Here is a 21409-nt window from a genome sequence, read left to right as displayed (position 1 = left end):
TCGAGGAGACAATTTGGATAACTGCATGTCACTGGGGGAAAACAAAACAGGAATTGGTACACTTTTGCAGGAAACGAACCGGATGTTCATGTTTCTAACAAAAAAAACAAACAAAAAACCATCTGTTGTTGACTGTTTGCTCATAAGAAGCCAGTACAGTGTTGGCCTATTGTGGAAACCTAAGCTGAAACAGCCACTTGATGGCAGCAAGCATACAGAGTGAAGTCACTGCAACACAGGTGGAGCTAAAGTTAAAACAAAGTCATCGTATCAAAAGGAGTCATTTATGGCACATTCATAGCTTCATAGTTTGCACAGTCAACACACACACACACACACACACACACACACACAAGCAGCAATAATGAAACCACTTCTGCGTTTGAGCTGCAGTGGGTCAGCATTTCCTGCAGAGAGAAGCAAAGGCCTGTATTTCTTTTTTTTTTTTGCCTTTGTGTGTACTTGTTTGAGTATGTGTTTAGTCGTTTAGTCCGCACGTTAGTCCACCAAAAGGCAATTTTCGGTCTTTAGTCCTCGGACAGATGTCACAAAGTCACAAAAAAGAAAAAAGGATATAAGATTTCAGTTACACAAGTCAGTGAAATCATTTATAAAAATGAAGATCAATATATATAAAAAAAGAGAATATTAATGTCATACAGACAGCATTATGCAATGTTGTTAGCGTGTGTGACCTTCGCTGCTGGGGTCGGGAGTGTGCGCCCTCACTGAGGCTAAGCTAAAGTGAGCGACTGGATGGTCCGTAAATCCCCCCATACTGCAGGGCTGCCTGCTTGTGAAACCACAGTGTCTTGTGTTCAATTTCTGCACGGGTTAAACGCGGAAGATATAACCACCAATTACTTTTTAAACAAGTAACTCACAACAGCTTTACAGCGTAACTTTGCCCAACATCGGACCTGATCCTGCCTCAGATTCAACGGCATCGGGGCGGGAGCTGTCGCGTCTCATTCACACGTTTCCGAGATGAGTGGCACTTGCGCAAATTAGGTGGCACGGGCCCACCCATCCCTATGCGTATGAACCGCAGTCCCGCTTTTAGACAATTTCCTGACAAGGAATGTGGGGCAATTAGCATCAGCAGCCTGGGGGATATGGATTCATAAAGAAAGAAGTTGTGCAATGGAGAACAATAAGGACCATGAGCTATTTATCCCTCAGACACTTGTCTAGCCGTCTTTTTATCTTTTTAATTCAGCCCAGTGGAAAAGTATATCAGCGTCCACGCATTGTGGCGCAGTGATTCACGAGGACCTGTGCTCAAAGTCGATGTGGTTGTGTTCACGGGATTCGGTCTCCAGCGTGTCAAAGTTCCTCCGTCAAGGTTGGAGAACAGTTTGGCTGCCTTGTTTTCTCAACCACCACCGCCGTTTCCTTCACCCAAGGGTGGGACTGCGGCCTCCAACAGAAACACCAGCATGACCTTCCTGCCAGCATTCCAGCAGTCACGCATACACAAAACCACCAGGGTACCCAAAACAGCCGAGAGGTTTACACAAAACTACGGCCCAGAAACACTGATAATGCGGTAGAAAGACAAAAAAGAATTAAAGCTAACGCAACTGAAAAGTTCATCTTCAGCCATGAACAAAGGGAGCGTAAGAGGGAGGGGTGGGCGAGGAAGAAATGCTGATCCGTGATGATTTGGAGGAAAGCCAGGGTTCGCGAGCACACCTGCAGTCTGCAGATTAAAAGAGAGAGAGAGAGAGAGAGAGAGGAAGACGGAGAGGAAGAGAGAGGTGGGGGGGGAGGTAATAGTACAGCAACGGTGTGGAGGGAGGAAGAGGAGGAGCAACAGAGGCAGAGCACTCCACGCACATCAGTCGGTAGCTGTGAGAAGACAAGAGCAGGAGAGGACAGAGAAGAAGAAGACAGAGAGAACAGAAACAGGGAGGGGGAGAGAGAGAAGAAGAAGAAGAAGAAGGAGGAAAGAAAAGACGAAGAAGAAACTAAAGACAAGGCTGAGGGAGTTGCTGACTGCAGAGACTTCAGTTTGTGTCCAAGTGAGCAAACAAAACCAGCGTGACTGGGAGGCTACTGGGAGGACAGACTGGTCTCTACCCACAGCGAGCAGCCTGCCAAGCACCATGGCTGACAGCGTGAACGAGGAGTCAGATTATAACCCGGGGAAAGATGAGCTGGACTGGGGCTACGAGGAAGGTAGGCTGTGAAGGGGGGGGGGGTGTTGTTAGCTGGGATAAAAAAGTTGAGGATCCAGATGGGTTTTAAAGGGGACCCAAAACTTTGACGTGTGGTCTTTACCCAACACCTCGCTGTGCCAAAGCCACTGGATTCGTCCCAAACCTCAGAGTTTCCTCAGCACTGTAATATTTACCTCCCTTTAACAACACCATGACACCATCAGGGTTATTTTCTCAGAGGCTGAGTAGCACCTCCCCAGGACAGGTCCAAGACCATCCTAAAACTGGTGGAGTGTGCCCCTTTAAGTAGAATCTACTTTGCACAGCCTAATACTTCAAATACTAATATTCATTTCTGATGCTTTTGGACTCGCCCCAGGACACGTAAGACATAGTGCAAGAATGTCATAGTTATAACACCAAGCGCAGCGCAGTCGTGATATAGAGTGAGTTCATTTCGTTTGTGTTGTTTAACTCTGTCTCCTTACATTGCTGCCTTTTACTGAGCCTCGAGGGATGCGCCGTGATATTGAACCGTGCCCTTCTCACTGTAAGTATCCCGAATGACGCGTCACACTTTGCATGCATGGATTAGATACCAGTGCAAGGCTTGCGAATGCCATCCGTGTCCCGTGGAAACCTTTTGTCCTAAAAGGGGCGGTTTTTTTTTTAAGGGGAAAGAGGAGAGGGCCATCGGATGCTCCAATCGACGCAGACGGTTGTAATTCTAACTCTGAAAAAGCTTTGAATCGGTTAGTCTTTACACGAGAGTTTAACATAAAAGAACAAAACTAGAACGCAAAAATGTATTATTCCGAAGAACTTCCGAAGAACAGAAGAACTTATGGATTGGTTATGAAAAAATACCAAGCCTGCGGCAACAGTTTGGTATTGGTCAAAACTACACAGTAATAGGATATTAATTATCAAATGCAACTAAAGCCAGGACACAGCCCCACCAAGGCCGGACAACCCTCCACATATGTCCTTTTACTAACCTAATCCTGTAAATAACCGGACACACGACCACTTACTGGCCTCCATGAACCAGACATGTGCCTCTGTGTCCCCCGACGAGTCAGGAGTTAAGGGGCAAAAGGTACGCCCGCCGTCTAGTGTTTCTGAATGCCGGGGCATTGTCACGCAAGACGTAAGATGTTCGCGATGACCAACAGACAAACCAACAGTACCGAGGTACCGAGGCAAATCTAACAGAGGTCTGGCAGAGCAACGAGAGGGTCACGAGTCGGTCTAACGTACTTGTCATAAGAGTCATTCACAATTGTCCTCAATGTGTCTGGAAGTTCACTGCACCTCACCAACCACCAAAACCACTTTGCACAAAACCGTGTGGACCAGTACCAGGACCAGTGCCAACACAAGCCGACTGCAGCTGTCACTCCACCGAAAAACAACGATGACAACTACAAAGTTCAACAAAGACGCGACTTTACTTTTATTGATATCTTAAGAGCTGAATGAGTGAGTTGACACGGGCAACGCAATGCTGGCACAGGAACGAAACCTCATTCAAAGTCCCGTTAACAATTGCAACAACGACACTAACGAACTAAAAATCCAGCCCTGGACCGTTTTTTCTTTTTCTTTTTGTTATCGACCTTTAACGAAACCCCATTTCCCACCAGCCCTAGACCTTCGCAGGTCGAGTCCACAGGCAGTCGAGCGGCTGCAGCCGGCTCAGACATGTTTGTGATAGCAGCGGGACAGCGAGGTCCAGTTTCTGTCCGGCGCTGTACATGCTGTTCATATCCTGGTCGTAAGATAAAGGTCATTCTCTACACACAGTTTGTTTCATTCATACCGTTGACCAGCCATTTCGGGGCGATGGCCTTCTTGCTGACAGCCAAAAGCATTTTTAAAGATATAATGTGACTTCTATTTCAAATATTTTGTTATTATTTCTTTAGTAATCTCTCTCTCTCTAGAAAACATGAGGTCCAATGAGGTTTTGCCAGCATACCCAAAGACTTTTAAGTAGATGCCGTAGTTCTGAATGCTAAAAGAAACGGAGTGCTGTAGCCCTACAAGCACACACGGAGTTTTGCACAGCCTGTTTATGTGCATTGTAGCTGCAGTGAAACCCTCGCTGCCTTCAGTAAATAGTTGTCAAGGCTTTAGTTGCCGAGGAAAGAGGGAATGTGACACCCCCCCCCCCCCCCCCCCCCCGCCCTCCCCGCCATTGAGTGGTCAGCCAGTGCGAGCGTGGCTGTCTCCGCTGTAGACAGGCATGCTGTGAGGAGAAGAGTTCGTTTCTCTCGAAGGAACATCGGCATCCTGGGCTCTCCTGAACTCGATACTCGCCGAATGCGATTGTTTCCTCCTTTTGAAAACACACGGTACAGCGGCCCCCTTGTGAACCTGGACCAGCGCGTCCCTTTAGTGTCGCTTAGTATCACTTTGCCCACTGTTTCTTCTTTCTCTGCCAGTGCAATGAAAGGTTGACAGCAACAGTGTTACCCACTGGACCTGAGACAGTTTTCACCTCCTGTCTTTCAGGTTAAAGACATTACAATCTGTTTCACACGCTCACACAATAACTCCTCAAGTCTTCCGTCCCCGTTAGGCCGACAGGCCGACCCCTCTTTCTGCAACCACAGCCGGCCTTCGTCCTCCCGTCGCACTCCTGCTCACAGGGACAGGGGACAGCAGTAGCACTTCAAGTCGGTCTAGACTGTAGAGAGAGGAATGGTTTGGGTCTAAAGCCACCGTTTTCCTAAAATGTCTCCTGCACACACACACACACACACACACGCATAGGAACTGGCCTAGATATAAATGAGCTCCTTGAGAGGATGATGAAAATAGCAAGAAAAAGAGGAAGTAGGTTGAGGGGTATGCACGGAATGGCTGAAAAAAAAAAAAAAAACGACCTATCAAACGCAACTCGCAGTCTTCATCACTTCATAATTGTCATGTTAAATGTTAAACTTCACTCATTGCCACCTCACAGGAGACTCAAATGTTCAATGGCACTGCGTTCACATTAGGCGAGGCCGGCAGAGTTCTTTTTCCGTGTTATGGCAGGGATATGTGTTAACCCCCCCCCCGAAAAATGGGGAGAAACAATCACGAGAGGGACGGCGCTGTTTCCTCAGCGAGAATACCGCAACCTCCCCAAGTGTGTGGGGAGGAGACAGAAGCAATCGATTTCAGGATCTTCGCCAGTCAGGTCGGGGTCTCTAAGCCCTCTTGAGCTGGGGCTCTCCAGCAGCACTGACAGCTGTAGTTGCCGTTACAAATAAAGGTTTTACATGCAAAATCAACGAGCTGCAACCGCCCGACAGTATATAAAATCGGACCTTAAAAGATGAGTTAATTTGGGGATTAGTCAATTGTCAAACAAAATGATCGGCGGCTGTTTCTGTTACTGATTCATTGTACACGAATTCAATTCGCGCGTGAAAATGGCAACTAATTCACGGTTTCAGCCTCTCAAGTGTGACCATTTGCGGCGCTTCCTTGTCTCTTGAATCATTTTTTTTTTTTTTTTTTTTTTTTACAAAATGGTATTGGAACTAGAATCGATGAGTGATGGCTGAATTCCATTTAGCCGCTTCAGTTTCAGGGTCCTGGTCACGTGCATGCGGGCTCACTGTCACACGAGCATGGCTTACTTGGACGCTTGACTGAAACAGATGCCATTATTAGTGACACCTTTGCTTTTCTTACTATGAAAAGTCGAAAACAGAAACACACATTTCCATATTATACCCTTGCAGATATTGATGTGAAAAGTGTGCCTGTGTTCACCCATAGGTGTAGAATGGGGACTCCATTTCCCAGCGGCCAATGGCGAGTACCAGTCCCCCATTAACTTGAACTCCAGGGAGGCTCAGTATGACCCGTCCCTCCTGGACGTCGGCCTGTCGCCAAACTACGTGGTGTGTCGAGACTGCGAGGTCATCAACGACGGACACACCGTTCGCATCATTCTCAAGTCCAAGTCAGGTGACTCCCGGGAGACACGGCAACATGTCGCTACTCACTACTCGTTGATTTAAGTCGACGAGAGAGCAGGAAGCATGTTTAGCATGTTTGCTTATCAGTCACTGTGGGTTAGCGGTGAGAGACACATTTTGATGTAACACGTGAGGACAAAAAAATGAATCAAGGCCACTAAATGACCTCTTTTTCTCACTTTTTGCTTTTTGCTCTGACGCGCTTTGATCTGCCTTCTACTTCCTGTGTGCGCGCCTGCTCACAATGCCACTGGTTTCCTGTGCCGTTGCCAGTGGTTACCGGGGGTCCGTTGCCTAGCGATCACGAGTACGAGCTTCACGAGGTGCGATTCCACTGGGGCAAGGAGAACCAGAGAGGTTCCGAGCACACTGTCAACTTCAAGGCTTTCCCTATGGAGGTAGTGCAAATATGCACACACACACACACACACACACACACACACACATGCACACACACAAACACACACACACACAACAAGGCCATGACCATGGAGTGGGGTGCACACAGAGCAACAGCCTCTAAATAGGCCACTAAAGCAACTCAGTGAAGTTAGGTTGGGTTAAAATGTGGCCAAAAATCAAAACATGACAAAGATGAAACGCCCTCATTTTTGGAGGCTTTAACTCTCCAAGTCCAACGAACATGACGCTTGCTATGCAAAGCCAGATTTAGCTGGAGGTGGGAGGCAATTAGCCTAGCTTAGCATAAAGACTGGAAGCAAGGGGGTGGGGGGGGGGGGGCTGGAGTGTATTTAGTTCTAGTTTAACACACTGTAGTATATTTTGACTCAACCCCCCACACACACACACACACAGTCCTGCCGTTTCCATTTCCCCCCGTTTGAGTAACATTTGCTAAAAAAAAAAAAAAACTACTGTCCAACTGTTTTCGAAAATGATTTAGCCTTCAAAATATATTTGTGAACCATTTTTTTTTCTTTTTAAAGAATTACATCTTGAGAGCTGAGTGCCACAGAGAAGAAGGGGGAAGAAGAAGTATTGAGCGACGGACTCATTGTGGGTTTTAGTCTTTGGTCTGATTTGTTGAGCAAAACAGAGAACATCGCCAGCTTCAACCTTTAAAACCGGGCGACATTTGTTGAGAAAAAGTGAGCGTTTTCGTAGGTCAGGTTTGCATACTGAACGCCTTTCGCCCGATCACAAAAATCAACGCTCAACGGGAAGTCTCAGCTGACGCTACTGACAGCTCGGAGATCACTGAGATGTTGTGCATTTGTTGCCCCCTGTTTCTTCCTGTACCACAGTAAGACAAGCGCCACGGCTGCTTTCAGCCTCATCAGGTACAGATCTGTGGACCGACACAAGTTTTGCGCTCCTTTCTCATTCTTCACATTAACTTGACACAAGAGCCCGTGTAGAGAGCCCTTAGTCACCCCCAGCTGATGGTTTCTCACTGCTCCCGACACCTGTTCACAACAATAGCCTCTCGAACGCAGGTCGTGTTCTGTCGTCTCTCTGTCTGTCTGTCTGTCTGCAGCTCCATCTGATTCACTGGAACAGCACTCTGTTTAACACTTTGGAGGACGCTCTCGGGAAGAAGAACGGGGTCCTCATCATAGCTCTCTTTGTGCAGGTAAATCCATCCACATCAAGAACCAGTTGGCCGACATAGCGGCCGTTTTTTGGATTCAGACCAAACCAGGCGTTCCGGGGCAACAACAACAACAAAGATACGCCCGTCCTCCCATTCATTTGAATGTGGGTAGTCCGTTTCAGTTTGGGCCGCGGTGGTGGGCGGAAAAGTTGAAGTAGATTCAGCTCCGGCTCCAGAGTTGGGAGCTCCAGAGTTCCCACAGCCCCGCGCTAGTCGCTGCGACGCCTGAATGCAAGAGTGCGGGGTCATCCGGTGGCGTGCCGCTCAACACACCGAGCCATAAAGCGAACAATCATCCGCAGCTACCCCACCTTAGAAAGCAGTAAAGCACACACTCCCGTCTACACCTGGCAACACCATCAGCTAACAACATGTATTGATATATACATCAAAGGAAGAGGAAGATTGCCGCTTCATCCTCCCGCCGAACCTTCGAACAAACAGATGTTTAAATGAGTTGTAATGTTATTAGGTACACCTAGCTACAATTCAATCCTTAATCACTTTTTCTAATATTCCAATCATCCACCCCATTTTTTATCAATGAGGGGAGACTAAATGTAAAGTCCTCACAGTACGAGGCAATGCGATTCCACAGCCGCGCAAACTGCAGCCTTCCACAATTACAGTTGAATTGAATCAAAATCTGTCCTTGCAGGGCTGTTAGACTGCATTAGCTTTAGCTCGGTGTGCCTGATAACAAACTGCAACTGAGTGAAGTATTTTGGAGCATTTAAAGCACCTGCATGCATTTCACCCTCCCTGGCCCTCGTTTTTTTTTTTTAAAAACCATTGACCTTTTCGACACGTCACTGGCCTTAAAGTGTATTTCCTTCCGGGGATTGTGAGTGTTGTTTTTCCAAATGAGCGAACAGGTTCATTCCAGATTAGCCTGAACCATCCTGTGTAATAGCATGACGCACGCTGGAAAACACCTTCTGCTACATTCCTATGAAATTCCGTGATGCCTCCACTTGTTGTTGGGGCGTTGCGGTCCTGTTCGGTGCTGCGCCTGTACCAGGCACTGATGTTCCCTGTCAGGACGCTCTAGATGGCGCAGGAGCCGAAATTCCCCAGTGTTTGAGGGGTATTTGCCTTTGTCACCACTGAGTCAGTATGCAGTCCCCAGGTCAGGCCCTCAGAGGTGTGGACCCCAAGGTACTTGAAGATGTCCACCTTCTCCACCGAGGACCCGTTGATATTAAAGGTCCCATATTGTAGACAGTGAGCTCTCCACGTCTTGTTGGATTATGAAGCAGCTCTGGGTGCTGTATAAATACTGTGGAAGTATCAAGACGCTCAGTCCACGGAGAAATGACACTGTGCCTTTAAACGACCCGTCGGGACTTCCGTAAGGTTGTGATGTCACAACTATACAGTCACCGCCCTCAGCCACGCCCCCCCTCGCAGGTCATCTGATCCAGGCACAGCACAGTGAACTGAGGGGCTGCATAAAGGGCCAGTAAAAGATAAATAAGGACTGAGCTGTGAACTTGACCTGTGAACCACGCAAAGCTACTCTAGTGGAGTCCCAGAATAAAAATACAGAGCTGAAATGAGCATCATATGGGGCCTTTAAGGGGGGTGTAGTTCCTTCCCTGCTTCTTCCCAAAGTCCGCTAACATCTCCATAGTCTTGCTGACGTTCAGGACGAGGTTGTTGTTGAAATGACACGAGTGGGTCATGTCCTCATCTTCCTTCAGGCAGGATAGGATGTTTTTGTGGAGAGAGTCCTTTATATATAAATCCCGAAATATACATTTGTGTGCAGACTGATCTGACCGACTCCACACCAACCCTGAAACGTGAAATGCCGTGTGTTTATTTTTTCGAATCAGATTGGCAAGGAGCACCTGGGTCTGAAGGCCATCTCCGAAGTTCTACAGGACCTGCAGTACAAGGTGAGCGCGCGATCAGACAGACCAGACTGTCGCGAACAGTCACATGAATTAAACCGAGTACATGATGGCGATAATTATTGTCGTGTTGCTGCGTTTCCATCAGGGGAAGAACAAGATAATCCCCTGCTTCAACCCCAACACTCTGCTACCTGGTGAGCAGAAAACTGTTTGATGTCAAAATGCATAATGAATATGAGGCCTTGTGGGAAAAAAAAACCTGTGCTTTGAGTTCTAGGTTAGCTGACTCGAGGCGGCTCCCGTCACTTCATTCATTCCTAACGGCAGCTTATTGTTGATCAAAAAGGCAGACGGTCAGGAGATTAAAACACGTTTTTATTTCACTCACACCTAAATCACAGGCATTAATCTGTGCTGAAAGGGTGAATATATATATTCCGTCATCAACCCCCTGACTCATTGTTCCTTGTAACTGTGAAAAGCTAAAGTTAAAACAACACAGTGGACATAATACTAATTCTACTTTATCATTCAGCAAATATCCATTTAATAAATTGGGGATTTTTTTTCTGCACTGGAGGCAAAGTCTGACTGTCGCAGTTGCACGATCTTATCAGCAACTTTGTCTCGGCCGCATGTGTTTGTGCGCGTCACTAGTATTCTTTCTGTAGTGTCAGGAAGAAGGCGAAAGAGACGAGACAGAAGGGAGACAGGGAATGAAAGATTCCATGAGGGGTTTGTTGGAGGAACCGGCCTAGCTGAACCCGTCCCCAGTTCGTGTTTATCGTGATGTACAGTCAGGGAATAAAAGCTGCTTTCACTTTCACTTTGTTCTTTAGCATTTGAATGCATTCGAACTGAAAGGTTTCATCTGCCCTCAGACCCTCTGCTGAGAGACTACTGGGTGTATGAAGGATCTCTGACCACGCCGCCTTGTAGTGAAAATGTGACCTGGATCCTCTACCGCTACCCTCTCACCATCTCGCAGCTCCAGGTAAAAAAAAAAAAACACAACAACGTGAAAACGAGAAAAGTCAGTGGAGTTAGATGCACATACATTAGCTGCTCCTCCTCGCGTTATGCCCCAACCGTTGGCAGTTGTGTTGCATTGTGGGTAACGTAGGCACCATTTTTCGCTTAACAAGAAAAAGAACAGCAAAGACAATATCTCTGAATGTGGAGTACTCTTTTAGGTTTCCTTCTTCCGTGTTAGGGACGGCTTTTGAACATTACAGGTGACTGTGTAACACATGGGCTTCTGTGACGCTGAGCTCTCTTCATGGCTGTCCTCCATTTATTCTGACAAAACAAAAGAGGGAAATAGGGACGTCCACATTATGTCTACTGGCCGGTCCGGCTCCTGCACAAATAAAGCAAATACGCAAAACGGAAGTTAGCTTCGTTTCCCGCAACTTTAACTTTTTTTTATGTTTTAGCGTCTTTCAGCTTATTGTTTTGGTTTTCAGGCAAAATTGGCGACTAGCTTGTGAACATAATGTTGAGGGTTTAGTTGTTAAAGAGCCGCAGGACCAAACCAGAGCTAAAAAGCTAACATGTCTCCACCATGTCACGCTTATACTACTGTGTGAAGGTGATATGGTGAAGGTGATAATGCATCAGTGCCGCGTATAGTTTGTTCCATTGTCCCCAAGTGGTCGAACATTCATATCTGACAAAAAAACAACAGCATTCAAATCTCGACACAGATCAGTTTCTAGCGACGCACAAATGCACCACTAACCCACATCCTGTAGCTGCTTCACAGTAAAAGCATTCCGGGTCGTTTACTGAAAATCACTGAGTCGCCAAAGCCATATAAACTGGCTTTTTTTTTGTCATCCTCCTCCTCTTACTTTGATAGAAAACACTGACCTGGTGCATTGCTGCTACCATCGGAGGACTGCTAGACTTTTATTCTCACGCTTTCACCTTTAATTGCAGTGAAACCAATGACACCGCCAATAACATCAATGAGAGTATCGTGCATGCCGGCTCACTGGCACACCTAAATGGAATGAAGCCAGTCGTGAAAGTGCGTGAGTTGAACCCGTCTGTGCGGGGTGGGGTGGGGGGGTGGGGGGGCACAGTCTCACATGTCCTGTGTTTCAGTACAAACTCAAGCCCAGTTGAGGTGTTTGCGGGGGACATTTGTTTTTTTGCTTCTGTTGCAGAAAGAGTAATAAGAAGAAGGGAGTAGCAAAAGTGATTTGATCAAGGAGCATTATAGTTTTTGGTGTAGTTCATCTGTAATATACCAATGTTCTTGGTGTGTATAGATGTGTGCGGCTATGTCCGCTGTGTCCTCTCGAGGGCCCGAGACAGATTTCTCCCAAGGGAGACGATAAAGGCTCATCTCAACGCTAACCATGGCAACGGTGGGATCACGAGTCGGTCACCAATGCTGCCGTCAGCACCCGCCTTGTTCTCGTTTGAGCTCTGTTCTCTGTCTCTCTCCGAGCTATACATATAACCAATGCGGGGCCCTTTTGTGGCTTTCACAGCACACGGGACCACTGGCCCGAGGCTGTGTGGCATTCACCGCAGTGCAGGAAGCCCTTTACGCCCACTGCCAATCAATGAGCCCGGCCACATTGCCCCCCGACACGTCTCAACTTCGGCCTCGGCCTTTGCCTGACCGGGCGGCTCTCTCGGAGCAGGTGGTAGCGAGGGACGACGATGACGGTACTCCCCCTGACATTTGCTTCAGTCTGTCGTCCTCTGCTGCCCTCCGGCCTGCCGACCCTTCCAAATGCTAACAGAAAAGGGCCGCTTCTGGCCGCCCGCCCGCCCGCCTCGGGCCGTGCCCACGCGGGCGACTTCGTGACATCCCAGTTGCGACAATCCACATCAATCAGCGTCGTTTTGCAAATGTGCCCGTGTTAGCCAAAAGGGTAATGACTGTCACCCCTGGGCCTGACGTTAAGAGCGATGAAACCACCAACATGCGAAATGAGAACTGAACAAAGCAGTCGAACAGAGGATAAAGTGAGGCGAGTGACGCGCTAAGTAAGACGTGATCGCTTGTGTTTTAACAGGGCCAAAGCGCACAACACAGGAGCATTCATTCGCGTGTAATTGCGCTAGTGTACGTATATCATAAATGCTACCTGCTAACCTGCTTGCATTGCGATCAAAAACATACAGCGTATCACTGCCGTCGCCGTCCGATCGGCTGTAGTTGCACCCGAAATAAGACAACACAGAGAAGTTTACGTTTTTTAAACTCGTGGATTTATTTCTCTCTCTTAAAAAAGATAAAGTTGTTCACTCAGCACATACTACGCCTAAGCTAGTAGGTGTAGTAAACTAGTATGTAGTAATTATAAAATTACACCAGTTCAATGGGGCACGCAGCCATGTACTCGGGGGGGTCCTCGTCACATGTTACATGCGTATTGAGAATTGTTTAGCTCCAGCCATTTTAGGTTTAAAACTGTGCGGTGTTTATTCATTTATGTATTTACGTTTTCTTTTTGTTTGAGTAGAAAGTCAACATGTACAGAACATCGTACGTTGTACACTCTTCCATGTTTGAAACCAAACGAAATCAAAACAAAACAAACAGGAAGGCCCAAGTGTCGGTGTGTGGAGCAGAGTACAATTGATGCTTTTTTACCTGAAGTCTGGTCTATATGGCTTGACAAACTCAATCCATCCTTTCCAGCATTCATCAAATATGCCTGTCCTGAGTCCCGAAGCAAATGTTCGTCTTTCCATTACTTCCATTACTTTCCATTTTATTTAAACTAGCGGCCAGCGTTATCCTATGTTACGCATGCTTTAGAAAAGCCGAGGAGCTGTGGTCTCGATCTCTGATTGTCTTCCAGTAGCTGTGGATCCCAGAGCATCCCCCATCCTCCGATGCCATTACAAAGTCCCCCTCAAACTATCCAGTATTTAACCAGTAGGCAACCAAACACGAGAGAAAAGTCTGGAAACGATGTGCGGCACCATTAAAAAGTATGCAGGCGGCTGTCTCTGTGTTACTTTGATAATGGAGAAAACTTTGCATCCTCCACGAGCTGCTGCAGCTGCCAACCGCTGCGAAACCACATTAACTAACCCTCCTGTTGTTTTTAGAATACTGGCGTCCCCTCTCAGCATCTTTTTCCTCGAGCCCCTCTCTCTCTGACCGTTGTCATGTTTGTTTTTGGCTGATGCAAACGGCCACTATAACAGCCCCGGTTCCGATCTTGACACTCTGGTGTGAAGACGTGTTTGTTTCCTCGCAGGTGGCCGGGTCTGTCAACACGTCGTGTTTAGTGCCGCGTGTAAACACAGTCTGCTGTTTGTTCACCCGCCGGCCGCGCTCTCTGCAGGCAAATGTCGCGCTCGTTGTTGCGTACTGCGTGTCGTATTCACGCGACGGAGTTTCCTCATACACCATCATTGTGTCGTTCCGCAGGCAGTCTTTCTCTGCCGTTAGGAACTCCAGGCGGGTCACCGGTCTTCGAATCTTTCCCCAGCCAGGTTCCTTTGTTTGCTCAAGCTCTATCACCTGAGTGCGTAACACCCCGAGGAAACCCTGTAGCGTCGGGCAAATACTTGAAGTCGTATTGAGCACGTCTTCTCATGTAGGGACCAGACTGCACAAAAGCGTTGTGCATATTGTAGAATAAAATTCAGGCAGTGCACTGGACTGAAGATAGCGAATCAGCCACTTCAGTCCAGGAACATCAGTGTTGGCCTTTCCGTGTGGAGCCTTGAGATATGGAGCTGTGACCTAGTTCGGCCACCGAAATGAGACCGTCCCTCTTGTGCTTGCAGATTGAGGAGTTTCGGAGGCTGCGGTCCCACGTCAAGGGGGCGGAACTGCTAGAAGGGAACGACGGGCTGCTGGGGGACAACTTCCGTCCCACCCAGCCGCTCAGTGACCGCGCGGTGCGTGCCGCCTTCCAATGACTCTCGCCGTCCACTGCCGACTCAGAAAAACGATGGGACCTACAGATACGAGCATAGAAGGTAACAGCGTCCTTTAACATGCTGCATATAAAGATGGCCCGACGCATCTCCACTTCCTCCCGCTGTACGGGAATGAAATGCACCCCGGATACGTGGAGTGGAGTGGAGTTGGGTAATAAATACACCTTTCGCTCTACGTGTAGTCATTTAATCCATTGTTGGTATAAAAACACTGATTCGTGCGGCTTTAGCAGCATTTGCGGAACACTGCTCTCTGTGTTTTTAGTTAGTTCAGCACATTGCCCTCACGAGGGGGCCCACTTTTAATGGAAGTAGGTACGCTGTCCCCAAGGGTGTTCGGTGTCCCCTGGAACCACCAGTGTAATGGATCGAGGCCCGGAAGAACTAACCCAGTTCAGTTACTAATCTGGGACTAGCCTATATACAGAGAACGTAGTGTATGGGGGGGGGGGCCCAGATTTAGCTCGGCAGCACCGTGGCAGGAGGACGGGGCCGAGCTTTTGGAGCTCAGAGGGGGGTGAGGAAGGTAAAAAAAGAAAGAAAGAAAAGGACAGATGAAGAATATTATACTGACAGTCCTGGCTTGGAACTAATGAGGGCACAGGAGCTTGAGTTCATGAATAATGCAGCTTAAAAGTTTAGATGCGCAATAACAGGTGGTGTAACGTCAGTAGACTAGATCCATCTGCACATGTAGCAGTCGACTTCAGTAAATCACGTTCCACGTTCAGTTTTAGGTCTTTTTTTCTTCCAAAGGGGCGCTCCAGCGATTTAGTGCGATTGCACTTGCAAAACGTTGGGAGGCTTGCAAGAGACGGGTGAAAGTGGCCAAAATCAGAGCGGCAGACGCAGAGATACCCGGACTTTTAGTCGTGGGTCGAGCTAAAAAGCGCTGGATCCTACATTTACTGTAACGCAACGCTTTTGTTTGACCTTCCCTGACTGGCGAGAGCCCGTGTGTCCCAGTTTGTAACCTCCTTTAAAACAAAAAAAAAACGCTCTCAAAAATTTGAAAAACCCTCTCCAGAGCCAAAGAGGACATTGAGCGACAGTGTTCAAGAGTTGTCCGTCTCGCGACAAATAAACCGCGACCCCTTTAGTAACCTTCAGTGTCAACCATAGAGGGAAAAAAAATCCTAAAATCCTGCACGTCGTGGCGTTTTAGGAGCCATTTGGTTTGTTGGTTTTATTTGAAATGAATCCTCCACGTTTCATTTTTGTAGCAGTTCTAACGCCAAAACTGAGAGTAACGCCCCTGAAAAGCCGAGTGGAACGGTGCCCGACGCCGTCCTTATCAGAGCCGTGTGTTGAGAGGAAGGAGATGGAGGGGCACTGTGGAGGAAAGAGGGGAGTAAGCACAGAGGGCTATTGTTTCCAGTGTAAACGGAGACTGATCCGGTCCCACCGGCACAAACCCAAAGTAGAGAGGAGCTGAAAACGAGTGTGAGAGAAATGTTAGGGTGACATTTAGTATTAGGTAAAAGTCTACCGGGTGCCATAACATCTTTTCTCTTTTCTCTCTCTCTCTGCCAAAATACACAGAAACCAAACCAGGACTCCCTGCTTACCTGAACCATGAACCCGCTGTCACCTGCCCACCCCCGGGAATGTGAAAATACACCTGGCTCCCCAAAAGGCGTGCGTTGTTGTGGAAACGAAGATCCTGCCCCGCAGCCTCCCTTTGTCCGACCTTATGAAGAAAAGCGCGTCGGGGCTGAGCGATAACATCAGCGCGCTAACACGCCGATGCTAAGCAGCCGTGGCGCCCGCCGCCTTAGCTTAGCGTGTTCGCGTGAGGCCGCGTGCCAAACTCCTCTGAATTTGATCTAAAAGAAATGAAACGTAGAAAATCAATTTCTCTCACGCCTTTATTATGTTGTTTTGTTTTTTTTTTTGTCTCTCTCTCTCTCTCTCTCCACGTTTTGATTTCAAAATAACAAAAGTACCTTTAGAGGAATGTCGTCCCTGTATTTGTATTTTCTCATTTTTCTTCTTCTTCTTATTGTTTCATTTGCATAATTGAGGTGCAGTGGTTAAGCTTTAGTTTGTTATAATTCAACTTTATAAACGTGAAGGTACAGTCCAGCTATATATTTACACAAAAAGGGTAGCCCCCATGTACTTAGCCCCCCATTCCCCTCATTACTTCACATTATTGCTCGCCGCGTAAATCAATACAAATTCAAAATCAAGTCAAACCTCATGAGCAAAAAAAAAAAGAAAAGAAAAAAAAAGCTCACCTCATTCTTACTCATGTGAGTGTAACATCCTCCTTGTGGTCATGTGTGTGTGTGTGTGTGTGTGTACTGTAGGTTTGTCTCGAGTGTTATTGTGCGTGTCCTAATTAGATGATAGGATGCTTTATAACTCTGCTGTCAAAACAAGAGGAAACACACACACACACACACACACACACGTTCAGAAACGTACTGTACCGAGACTGAAACACACCCACACACGTGCATACCGTCCAACACATTATGTGCACACACAATAAGAATTAATAAAAACAAAACAAATATATACAGTTATTTATATGCATATGTTACACAAAGGTAGCCGTGTGGATGGAAAACCAGCATAACAGAGAGTTTCCACCTCAATTTATCGATGGTGGAGTGTGGAGGATGAGGTGGAGGATGAGGACCCGCGACGATCTGGGCAGGTTTAAATCAGCCACCGCAGAGCCCGCCGGTCCACCCCGGCTCGTAATGTTTCCAGTCCGGATGCTTTCCGTTGCTCCCCAGCAGAAAAGGGAATTTTTGCCTTCGTAGGGTTTCCTCAAGAAATACAGTCGCTCAGGTGTCACAGGCTGAATGTGCCGCAGTTTACAAACCGCACTTCGAGCTTAATATCCTGTGTTGAACCAAATGAAACTGAAAAGGAGGTCAACATGAAAGGGAAACGTCTTCTCATTGAAATAGACGCAACCAAACTCCTGTAGAAAAACTGTGGCCTAGCACCTCACTGCTGAACCCTACGGTAACCATTTTAAGCCCCTTTTTCCCCCCCCAGCAATCTGTCCAAGAGATCCTGCATCGAAGACTGTCAAAGTTGTGAGGTGCAAAACCTCCCAACGACATCCGGTCCACTTTGAACGTCCGTTTCTGGGCTGCTGCAGCTGGGGACCGACACGCCGAGCGATCTGGTCACACGGGGGCCAATGGGGCCACCCCTGCATATCTATTGCCAGCTTGGCGCCGCCATATTTCCCCAGCTGAAATGTTTCCGATTTTTTTTTTATTTTTATTTTTTTAAATGGTGCATGTCTTCTGATTACAGAGCAAAGAATCGCGAACTTTGATTGGAATCGCAAGCTGGCAAGTCATTCCGGCTCGGGTTTTATCGGCGTCCCAGACCAGGTTCTTCGAGACCGAACGGCGTCCACGCTTACGCAGGTCGCTGTTAATCACGCTCCGCTCGTCGACCCAGACGTTTCTGCCGCCAACTGGTCAGTGTGAATGTGTTTAGCTCCACACTGGCACTGGTGCTTGAGCGCGTAACCCGCAAATCAGCCCGCCAGATTTGTCCAAAGAGTAATTATTATTAACTTGCAGTGTGATGCTACGTGCTCTGTAACGATCAGCTCCTCCACGTCTCCAATCTCGCCGCACACCGCCGTTTTTTTTTTGGGGGGCCAAACTCACATTGCATGAACTTGGGTAATGATGCCTGTCAAAAACTCCCAGATGCCCGCGCGCAACCTCCCGCTGCTTGAGACGGTCCTGTTCATCCAAATCCATGCGTTGCTGGCTATTTTACCTTTTTTTTTCCTGACTTCTTTTCTCTGTTCAACCTGAAACTCATGTTTGATATCACGCAAGTAAAATCGGCTTTGGTCCAGTTATTCCTATTATTTTTCTGTGTCAATCCAGCTTTTGTTTCATTGTCATTGTCTAAAGAATGTTATCCTCAACACTTTAGAAATAATGATAAAAAAACAAAACAAATCAAATGTAGGTGACAGTGAATGTCTTTGCAAAATAAGCAGCTTTAACCCCCACTGACATCAACACTACTCTAATCACTCCTTCAATGTTGTTTTAGCAGGCCGGGGGGGGCGGGGGGGGGGTGTTACAAGCACTGCTATTATGTATGTGTGTGTGTGTGTGTGTATGTATATGACCCCATTTGCACCTGGCATCAAAGTGCTATCTGTATCTGGACACCTTACCTGTGTAACGACAGAGGAAAGGACCCAAAAGCACGAGTCAGTCTTTACTCGGCAAGACGGGCAGGGTTCGGTACAGTACGTCAGTCAAACCAAGCAGATCATCCAGGAGGGAGTAGGGAGGCAAAAGACAAGGTCAAAACAGTGGACAGTGGACAGTGGACATGGAGCACTAGGAGAACCGCTGGAACGCTCGACGAAGACGAACTGGCACAGAAGGAGGGGAGAACACACGCTAAACACACCCAGGTGAGAGACTAATGAGGACCAGGTGAAACCAATCGGGGCGGGGCAGGAGATCGCGAAGGCGGGAAGTGAGGCGTCTGAAACGAGAGGCGAGGTGAGCGCTGCAAAATAAAACGGGAAATGTGCAACACAGAACGCAGACAAAGGCCGCCCGGTAAGTTGAAAGGTCACCTCACTCAAAAAGAAAAAAAAAAAAAAGCTACAAGTAGTAGCAGTAGCCAGCAAGTCTTCCCTCACAAAAAAAAAGAAAGTGATTTAAAATCCGTGTGCAGCGTCGCTTCCCTTGACGCGTCCGTCAGCCCCGCCCCGAGTCATTTGCATATTGAGATCCGATCACGAAGCACAGTAAACCCAACACATTTTAATACCAGACCCAGACCAGATGTCATTGTGGAGCTGCGGATCACGTGTTAATGCCGGGTGTAAATGGGGCCTCTGTGTGTGTGTGTGTGTGTGTTCTCTTTAAATGTACTGTGTCTGACAAACTGAGCTGAAATAAACTGTGAGAACTGATAACCGTTACTGTAAAGCAACAATAAACGACAAGACGACTTACCGCGCTGAATTGAAATGGTGGGGGTTGTTTTTCTTTTTTTCTACTTTCAGAAACAGTAGCCTGATTCTCTGATTGACAAGTCTGATGATCAATACTGTTATTAAGAGATACGTCTGGTGCCATAGATCTCCATTGTTGTCCATAAATGCTCACTAGAACACCATATGTGGATTAATCCGCCGCTGAAAATAGTTCCCAACAAATGCACTATTTTCTCCAGTTCCAGTAACATTTTCTAAAAGCTACTGTGACCGTCTGTTTTTAGGGAATCACTGAGCCCTTTTTTAAAATGAAATGATCTATTTGTAAGCTGTTTTAGGAGGAACCGATGTGCTTGGGGCAACAGAAGTCAAAGGATTTAGAGAAGGGCTAATACATTGTTGGTTTGTGGGGTTTTTTTTTTCATGGAACTACTTGACAAGAAAGACATATATATAGCAATTAACACAAGCCTTATCCTTTCAGTAAATACAGAGGATAAGCTGATTTGAATACATGGCCTGTGGCAAACCAAACGCACCTCGGGCTTGTTCAAATATTTGAAGACAAATTTCTGGTAGATTTCTCAGGGTGTGGCTGTTCGGGACGACACAGGCCGGCGTTTACTTTGCTTGGTCTGCTGGGACAAAGTCTGTGTTTCATTACGGCCATCTGTTGGCATTAGATGCCCTCGGCTCTGTTTTCCTTGAAAAGACCGGAGTAACGCATCATTATATGCCTCACCCTTCATCCTGTTTTTATGCAAACCTACGGAGTACACTGGAATCACCCACGGGAGTCATATCCCATGGCTGAAATGGCCATCTCATCTCATATCTATGAAACGGTGTATACTGTAAGTGTCTGTATGGGATTTATTAACAGGAAAAGTATGTCGCAATATTTCTTTAACTTTAACACAGTTGCAATCACCAGCTATTACATTTGTGTGTCCAGATGTCCATGATTTTCGTATTATCAGATGGTATTGGGCGTATTGCTAAATGATTGTATTTAGACAAGTTAGACTAAGTCACAAAATGACACCGAGTCAAACATGTGGGATTATATTAGTACTTGATAATCACAAGAGATGGAGATTGTGTTGCAGAGAACGACTAAAAAAATCACAGAAAATGGACATGATTATTTGACATATACATGCATGTGTGAGGCTCTTATGTCTGTGTGGGCGTCCTGCTAAAAAATGTCAATCCTGAGCCTGATCATCAGCTAACACACGTTCTGACTATTAAGATGAATTACAACCAATGGAGCAGCCCTTAATACTTAAAACAGTTAACAGTGCCCGTTCTTTACATCCTGGTGACAAAATATCCCATTTGTGTGACGAGAAAAAGCTTCAGATTTTAAGAGAACATTTTGGTAAAAAAAAAAAAAAAAGGAAATCAGTTTTTAGTCATGGAGCTGAACGGGTGGAGGTGATACACATCTGGAACATCTGGGATGACTGTGCCACTGAAAGACACTGGGAAGCTGACCTCATGTGTTTCCACGCGCGGCCCACTCCGAAACCTCTGTCCAGTGAGGCAGAAGGTTCCATAAACTCAGTTCTACAGCCAGTAAATCGCAGGCCGCATCCGGTGTGAGCAACCCGTGGAGAACTGCATTGATGCGACCGAGCCGCGCCAACGGTAATGAACGGAGTGGCCCTCCTCGTGTGACGTGGCCGGGTGTCATTCCGGCTGCCGAAAATATCAGGAAAATCAGGTTTTAAAGGGGAAAATAGCCTGAAGATGATCTATAAACCCCAAAACACACTATTATCAGGAACAACCATGTTAAGATGAGACTCCCCCAGGGCAGCACACAGACTCTTTGAATGAAATAAGGCTATATATATATATATATATATATATATATATACACACACACACACAGACATACACATTGCAAT

The 21409-nt window shown here is 47.0% G+C and overlaps 1 protein-coding gene across 3 annotated transcripts; it reads left to right on the top strand.

The window, feature by feature from the left end:
• The first annotated feature begins 1932 nt into the window (after nucleotides 1-1932).
• Nucleotides 1933-16450, top strand: ca8 (carbonic anhydrase VIII). Of its 3 annotated transcripts, XM_070919338.1 has the most exons (9): nucleotides 1933-2181; nucleotides 5940-6131; nucleotides 6416-6540; nucleotides 7641-7736; nucleotides 9596-9658; nucleotides 9762-9810; nucleotides 10498-10610; nucleotides 14384-14578; nucleotides 16082-16450. In XM_070919338.1, the coding sequence occupies exons 1-8, from the start codon at nucleotides 2109-2111 to the stop codon at nucleotides 14516-14518; spliced, it is 846 nt and encodes a 281-aa protein (XP_070775439.1). In that variant the 5' UTR covers nucleotides 1933-2108; the 3' UTR covers nucleotides 14519-14578; nucleotides 16082-16450. The 3 variants fall into 3 exon arrangements, with proteins under 3 accessions (XP_070775439.1, XP_070775440.1, XP_070775441.1); XM_070919339.1 differs by lacking the exon at nucleotides 14384-14578; XM_070919340.1 differs by lacking the exons at nucleotides 14384-14578; nucleotides 16082-16450 and adding an exon at nucleotides 11558-11648.
• The last annotated feature ends 4959 nt before the right edge of the window (nucleotides 16451-21409 follow it).

This window comes from Enoplosus armatus, chromosome 14, assembly GCF_043641665.1.
Source record: "Enoplosus armatus isolate fEnoArm2 chromosome 14, fEnoArm2.hap1, whole genome shotgun sequence".
NCBI classification, from domain to species: Eukaryota; Metazoa; Chordata; class Actinopteri; order Centrarchiformes; family Enoplosidae; genus Enoplosus; species Enoplosus armatus.
The sequence above is the reverse complement of the archived record's forward strand: the minus strand, read 5'-3'. Positions and strand labels throughout refer to the sequence as shown.

Excerpts from the sequence above, each read along its gene's own strand:
- ca8 (XM_070919338.1), top strand. The coding sequence starts at position 2,109 with ATGGCTGACAGCGTGAACGAGGAGTCAGATTATAACCCGGGGAAAGAT. Across the intron at positions 9,811-10,497 it reads CCCCAACACTCTGCTACCTG|ACCCTCTGCTGAGAGACTAC; the intron begins GTGAGCAGAAAA and ends ATCTGCCCTCAG. Across the intron at positions 10,611-14,383 it reads TCACCATCTCGCAGCTCCAG|ATTGAGGAGTTTCGGAGGCT; the intron begins GTAAAAAAAAAA and ends TTGTGCTTGCAG.